Source organism: Pleurodeles waltl, chromosome 6 (assembly GCF_031143425.1).
Source record: "Pleurodeles waltl isolate 20211129_DDA chromosome 6, aPleWal1.hap1.20221129, whole genome shotgun sequence".
Lineage (NCBI taxonomy): Eukaryota > Metazoa > Chordata > Amphibia > Caudata > Salamandridae > Pleurodeles > Pleurodeles waltl.
This window is the reverse complement of record NC_090445.1, coordinates 441875360-441883190: the sequence shown is the minus strand read 5'-3', so window position 1 is coordinate 441883190 and position 7831 is coordinate 441875360. Positions and strand designations below refer to the sequence as shown.

Genomic DNA, 7831 nt, shown 5'->3' with positions numbered 1-7831 from the left:
TCCACGGCTGGCGCTCGGTCTCTATAGCGACCGGCCCTGAGAAAAAGACCACCACTGAACATCTTCTTCATGCAGGACTGAGCCTTGTCCAGGGTGGAAAAAGTGGAAACGTATTTCCAGAAGTCCTTAACAAATTTGTCTCCAAATAAGAGACCATTAGCCAGAGAACCGGGTTCGGAGGATGCCAACTCTACCAGCTTGTAGTCTATCCTCATCAAAAAGGACTTACATCACTCCGTGGACATGGTGCAATTGGCATTGCCGAGGAGGCAAAAGGCTCTTTGCGCCCACTCCAGAACTGCCTCAGGATCTAAAGGTGAATTATTCTCTTTGGCCTGAACTGCTAACTCAAGGATCTTCGTGAAAGGACCAGAAATATCCAGAAGTTTATCCTGACAGCATCTCCAGGCTCGGTCTAATCCCTTTTTAGGATCTTTTGTGAATCTCTTAAGAAAAGTGGCCATACTAGGGTCTAATTCTGGTGTATCTGCCACCTTGCCCAACAAGGAAGGACAAGGGCACTCAGAACGCAGAGTGTTGTGAACATCCTTGCATAACCTGTCTTGGACATAGTGCGCCACCTCCACAGAGGGAATCCACTCAGTGGATCTTGGATAAATAATACTCTACAGATCGAAAAACAGGTTCCTCTGAACTGATGTTTCGTCAGATGAATGATGGGATTCACGTTTCCTCTTACCCAACACCTTGGGTTCATCTCGAGATCTCTCCGAATCAGAGGTATGAAAAGCAAAAGACTGAGAGTCCTCTTGACCCAGCATACCTTGAGAGTGTAATTCTCTAGGGATACAGATATATCCTATTCATATTCATGGTCTCTGAGGACTGAAGAAGCCATCTGGGATAAGATCTCCGCCAAGGATCTAGGTCCACCAGAACCCTTCTGGGCCCAACTCATATCTGCAATCATTGTATCAGGCAGTCTACCATGAGAGGGTCAGCTCATCAATTCTCTGTCCAAAGCGCATCAAAGGCTGAGTAAAAGGCTTTAAAGCCTTAATAAGGGCTTGATTGACAAAGTCCTGCACATGGTGACCCAGGGCCTGTACCAGTCTTTCCTCCATCTGATTATTATAGGGCTCCTCAGCCTGTTTCTGATAAAATTCACCTTCTTCTGCATAATAAACCATTTCAGAGATGCTGAGTAAAGAAGGAGTTCAATAAGGGGGGGGGGAGCCCCAGCAGGTATCAAAAACAGAAAAAAACTCCAATTCAAAGGAGAGAAAAAACTCTCAAAATGGTCCAATAAGAAGTGGAGGGAGCACCTGCCAAACTTCCCTAAGGCAAAGCCCTTTGTCCGTATTTACCGCCCCGTCGGGCGTTCTTAGGGGAATAAGTACACTTGCCAAGACACACGCTTCACCGCTGACTAGATCCGAAGCTTAGACACCTCAGAACTCGTCAGTGCGTGCGATGTGGAAATAGAGAGAGGGCTAGCCTCTCTGAAACCAGCACTCCAGCGGCTCTACAGAAGCCCAGAAGCGAATTCCCAACGCTTTCGGCCGGTGTCTCCAGCACTTCCACGCTCGCCACACGCGATCTCCAAAAGGAAATAAAAATCATATAGCGTGCGGGTGCAGCACACCTCCAAACTGGAGTTAACAAGTGCCGTTCACCCCTGCTCCTACTCCATGGCCATTAACAAATAAAGAACTTCTTTAAAAAAAATCACTGTTAAATAAGACAAAGACAAGCACTTAATTAATGGCTACAGCAGCTACAAAGGAGGAAGGACTTAAGAGTCAAGGACATTTATATGGACTGTAGACCAGGGATTGGTCGGAATAGACTACTGGGAATGTTGGGTTTTGTAGTTTTTGATTGAACTAAACGTTTATTGGCTGCTGTGTTTTTTCAGTAAACAAAGAGAAAGCATAATCCGAAGTCTCCGGTCCTGACATACTGACATTGAATTAGGCTCTTCTTTCTGAGAAAATAATACAGAAACATAGATGGGGGTGGCGCATGCGCACCATTAGGAAACTGCAAAGGGAGAATTGTTGTTTATGGGTGGTACGCCTGTGTTATGCCGGGTGGAGTTTGTACATGCGCAGATGTGTCTCGGGAAGATTTGCGCACATGCGTATTTGTGCCACTTGCAAATGTCTCTGTGCTGTCACGGATGACTGCGTGTGCCAGTCCCAGAGTGCTGCGCAGGCGCCGAAGCATCCCGGTCGCCCTCTGGTGGTCCCGGATGATAAAGGTTCTAGGGGGTTCAATCGCGTTGTTTGCTGCACAGAGGAGTGGCTGCAGATGGAGCCTAGCGGCGGTGGGAGGCCCGGCCCAGCCAGGGAGCTGAGCCGCGGTTTCATCCATTACAACAAGTACCGTGGTCGCCTGCAGCAGAGCCTTCGAGACACTAAAGCATTCTTCAGAGAGGTGCAGCACACGTACTGCCGGGGAGGAGTGGAGGCGGGGCCGGGGTCAGACTCAGGTAAGAAAAGTGGCACGGGTGAGTGCCCAGAGTGGTACCAAGGTGTTTTCCTGAGAGGTGTAGCACACTTGTTGCCTGGTGAGGGGGCGCAAGTGATAAATGGTGCCAGAGGAAGGCCGTGGGCTGTTGTTATGGAGCGAGAGAAGAGCACGGGGTGATGCATTTCAGCTCTTGGGCGTGTCCCAAGGGGGAGGGCTGGGATTAGGTAAAGTATGAGGGAAGTAGGTGCCACTGAGGAGGGGACTGAAGGGGGGCGCTCAGGGAAGTAAGGGGAATGAGGGTGCAGTGATATTCTCTTCACGGACGTATAGCATACCTAATTTTGGCGGTCAATATTTTTGTATGGGGTTTTAAAGTGCTTCTTCTGTTTTGGAGATCTTCCCCGTGTGTCCAGTCCTGGGTTTATGAAGTACCCATAGTCCAGTGCTACGTAGGAAAAAAGTGGTTGCCACGAACAAAGTGTACACAAAAATCTTACAAAGCGGTTCCACAACAGGTTGCCAGTGCTTGTCAAAAGCCCTTGTTGTGACTTCCCACCAGGGTCTGACTGGCCTATCGGGCAGTCAGTCAGTGTCTGGTGGACTGGTCTGACACGTTACTTATGGGGGTTGTTTTTTTAGAAGTTTGTGGTCCTATTTTACGGCCAGGTGGGCCAGTTGTTACTTTTGATTTACCCGAAATTACCACAAACTTTGCCTACAGCAAACACAAATGCATATAGCCTCATATCTTGCGAAATACTCATACAGCGTATCTTTACAATTTCAAAACTTGTCTGATTTGCCACTGTTTTCTTTAGCTACCTGGTTCCCTACCTTTGAGGGGGTGGGTAGGGGCACTAATATTTTGGTGCCCAGGCCTATTTTTTTTTGTCCAAGCCCGACCCGGGTTCGCCCCTGTTCCCATGCCAAAGTCCGGCCCCTGCTAGAGTATTTCCATCCAGCTCGGGAGGAACAACACCTCGATTAACTAGTAAAGTGGGAGGGGCGGGTGGAGTGTTGGTTAGCATAGCTATATCACCACTGCTTCTTGTAATGTTTTATATTACGATGGCATATCTGATGCTGTGGAACCTGGGCCGGGATGTGTTTTATAAAGCAAGTTTGTTTCTCTTTGTAAAATTGCATTAACTGTGTTCCGCAGTTGTGCTTCGTTCTGCGCATTTTTATATCTAGCAGTCTTATTTCAGTATATAACTCGTTTACAGCCTTCTGTCCCCAGTTTGCTCTGTTGTACATGCCTGTTCTGCCACAGATATGTCCTGCAGTGCTCTGGTAATGGGGTGGGCACTTATTAAAATTCATTTTTCAAGTTGATGATTTGTAGCATATTTTAGTTTTTGTTGCTGTTAAAATCGTTATATAGTGAATGTCGTTGTCTGCTCTAGAAAATAGCATTTGGTATTATTCATAAATGTGCAGTCGCTGCGTCTCTTGGGGAGGTCTGGTATAGATCTGGCTAGAACCTCTGTGGAAGCCTATCTGTACCTGATGTGTTCAAGGCAGTTGTATGGTTATACACGGGTTTCATTTCCTTTGGACGACATGTGGACTGTGTAATTGATGTAATTAACCTCTACCTGTACTGTACTTGACAACGTTTGCTGCCCTTTAGTTTACAGTCAGATGTGGTTCACTATGGCTTAATAGTGAGCAAGTTGCTCATGGAGACTTTTTGTAATTATGCTGTCTGTTTTTCCTATTGGTAAAGCAGTGCCGCGCCCCAGACGTGGGTTTGTACTCCTACCTGCTCTGCCGTATGTAGCTGAGTATTTTTTCCAGATGAGGTCTTCATTGTTTACTTAGAACAAACACGAATAACTAATGGGCGTGCGGATTCAGGGGCACCTTAAAGTTTGCAACATTTCTTTGTTTTATTAACTTAATTAAGAACGGGGTGGGGTTGGGGTAATTTAAGGAGAGGTGTTCAAGGGTTATTCAGGAAGCACATATCTTATCTCGTCCCTATGCAAAGTCTGATAACGGCGCTGCAGCCAGTGTGTGTTTGGTAGACTGGCTTAGACTTTTACAATCTTTTTGCCTTGTTGTGATCCTGTTATAAGCAGACGGCGTAATCCTGTATAGTTATTGCCATTTCATTTGCTATGACAGTCTAAGGAATCGCCATCTTCCCCGGTGTTGCATGATATAAAACTAAATTCATCCACCTCTCTATTCTAATTAAAGGATCGGACATACGATTGAGTAACTATTACAGGTGGGGAATTGTTTATATAATGTACCATGTGCCCTGGTCACTGGAAGTCAGTTTTGTTAGGTTTAGAGTGCACGCACTGTCGGGTTTTAATATGGTCTAATGTAGTAGTTGTAGAATGGGAAGCATAATCGCGTACAGATTACTGGAACCTTTTTACAACCATTCAGGTTGTGGACTCTTGAATGCGGCAAAGTCAGATTTCATTGACGTGAGGCCCGTAGCCACAACGCACACGCGACTTGTCTGCGTGCAGAAGCCGTGCTCGTGTGTGAGGACGTCTGGCGTAACCCATTTCTACTCCCTAAACCTCGTTTGGCTGGACCTCACAGTGTTGTGCGAGATTGACATAACAGAATAGTTCTGCTGGAGAACTGGTAGTGCGTCATCACCCGTGAGCACTGCCAAGAAGTGGTGGAAAGAGTCAATTTGTGTTATTTCTTTGGTATGCAGCTGAATTATTAGCAGCCATCCTGGCCTAAGAGGCTTCAAACTCCTCCCGCCACTTTAACACACTGAAACACGGATGTCGTGAAAGCCTAGTCTCATTTCTAGCCTGTACATATTTAAAACTATCTTTCCTGACGGACTTGTATATTTCCTGAAACGTGCGCTTTTAAGGGTCTTGTATGCAGCAACTTCCCTCGTTTAAATATGTGCAGTTAGGATTACGGGCAGAGATAGCAGAAATAAACATCAAACGGCCACTTTATTTCCCCCATTCTGGAGTTGAAAAAGAACCGCTTTGTTGCTGGGTTTTCAACCTTCTGCAATAGAAGAAAGTCCCATCTCGTCACTTGCGGTTTAATGTAGCTTTCGAAGTTCTTGAATGTTGTAATCCGTTCCTCATGATTAGTGGCTGCTGTAGAGAAGCTCGGCCGTTAAAAACCTAGGGCCTCGGGTCACTGACTGCCCAGCAGTTCTTTCAGTTCCAAAGCCTCATCTCGAAGCTGTTGCCCAATTAGTAACTAGATTAGAAGCGATTTGCTGGCATTGCAGGTATGCAAGCAGTGAGAGGCTTTGTTGCTGGGAGTGTGGCAGGACCGAGAGAGTGATGTTTATGTTTGGATGACGAGTCACTTGCCGGAGAGAGCAAAGTCTAGTTTTGGGGATGTTTCAGTAAGTGCCACAGTTTGTTGGTGAGGGACCCTCCGAGGGCAGTTGGGAGTCCCAAACAGGAATAATTCCCTTGCTAAAAGTTAGAATATTAGCCTGAGACGCATCTTACTGCTTTAGAGAAAACACTCACTAAGCCGTAATTACTACAGATTGGAGATACAAAATAGACGTTGCATATAAAATTATCAACATTACGCATCATTTATATCAATAAAATAATTCAAACCTTGCACAGATAGCTAGACACCAATCGCCTAAACTTTTCTCCATTCGTTTCATGTTTAACCACCCCGTGTTTCACCGAATACTCCGTACATAAACGGTCCTCGTCCGCATCTCGTACGTTATCACCTTCGCCCATCCGCACCACCTCTTTAATTCTTCTGACCTCTCTGCAGCATTTGGAACGTTTGACAATTCGACCATAATTGGTACCCTTACCTCACTAGACATAAAAAAAAAAAAAGGCACTATCTTAATTGTAATGATTATCCAGCTGCTCTTATTCCATCTACTGGTATTTCTAACTATAAACTGCTACCCAGTTGCCTGTTGTCTGCCCTTCGGTCTAGTCCTAAGGTCTCTCCTGTTTGCCTTTCGGATCACCTTGGTTTGGCTGCTTGATTTCTTAATAAAATGATGGTGCTTAATTTGATATGCTCCCTCTTTCAAATTAAATGATGACTACCTTACTGGCATTAGATGAAATGTTAAACTTGTTTAGTTATGCTTATCTCTTTCAAAATGCAAATCAGCCACAACTGCTTTTGACATTCTACCTTTACAACATATACAGCTAGGGACTTACATTTCTTCAACTGCACAACTTATATTTTTATCATCATCCACAGCAGTGGCTAGTTTCTATCTGTTAGATATTTTGAAATTTACCCTCCCTTTGCAAACAGCTAGGTCCATAATAATTGTACTGGTAATGCCGTTGAAATACCAGCCCGAAAGTGTAGTTCTACCCATGGAAGTAATGCCATAAATGTCTGTAAAACAGCACGGATTACAACTAAAATAACCAATTAAACATTTTTTTAAATATCGCTTATCATTTCCCACAATATCTTCTTTATTATTTTCAGGACATGCCTATTCCCAAACTTAATGGTTTTTTTTTTTTTTTTTTTTCTTAATACTTTCTTTCCAAGTACAAGCTTCTTGTTCTTTTAAATATGAATGTCACTAGAGAAGTGTTTATTTTGTCTTTTATATTCACTTCGTACCAATAATACTCTTTTGTAATTATGTATGTATTCCTGCCAGCACTAGCCTTCATGTGACTAATTATACCCAGCCTGGCAGTCTGTTGTTATGCGCTCAGGTGTCCCAAAACATGGCATCCATTTTGTTCCCAGACTCTTCCAGATTTCTCTGTCCTTACCATCATGCCAGGTACGCTTCTTTGAATGCCAGTCAGTGCCATTTGCTCTGGTATACTGATAGGTGCTGTGTAAGGTAGTTAATACCAGGTTCAAGCTCCCTGTCACTAGTTGTTTGAATATCCATATGCTCCCCATTACTAATGTGTAAGAAAACAGATTTCCACATCAATAATATTTACTCTTTCCGAGACTATTGTGGAATTATCACACCAGTCAGTCATACAGTTGCCTTAAGAGGAGATGAGAAGGCTATTGCAGAGGTAAGTGTAAATGGAAAATGTGGGCAACCAGTAAATGTGCCGGGGATGTGGCGGAGCAGACAAGAATAGGCGTTATGAGATAGTGTGGAAATTGTCGAGGAGGTGTAAAGAGCTTATATCGGTGGACTGGGAGGGAGAGACGGTGCTAAAGAGGGTCTTGCTTTCTATAACAGGAGGACTTCCTGAAGCCCACAGACCTTACGTCCGCTTTGCTACTTCTGAGTACATTCACTTTGCTTGTCTTCTTGCACGTTGATGTGTCAATACTCCAAATGCTAGGATTGTAGGTATAGGGAACTGGACTGTTTAGAGTCCTTTCTTGTTAACTGCTGATAACAAAAGGTTGGGTATATATGGGCTGATGATGTGGTCTACTGGCTAAGTAGTGAGCT

The 7831-nt window shown here is 44.6% G+C and overlaps 1 protein-coding gene across 1 annotated transcript in view; it reads left to right on the top strand.

The window, feature by feature from the left end:
- Window positions 1-1990: 1990 nt before the first annotated feature.
- The window catches only part of DSTYK (dual serine/threonine and tyrosine protein kinase), a 327446-nt gene continuing 321605 nt past the window's right edge, over window positions 1991-7831 (top strand). Inside the window, exon 1 of the mRNA XM_069238535.1 lies at window positions 1991-2455. Coding sequence (XP_069094636.1) covers window positions 2068-2455 — 388 coding nt within the window. The 5' untranslated portion in view covers window positions 1991-2067. The remainder of the gene's footprint in view (window positions 2456-7831) is intronic.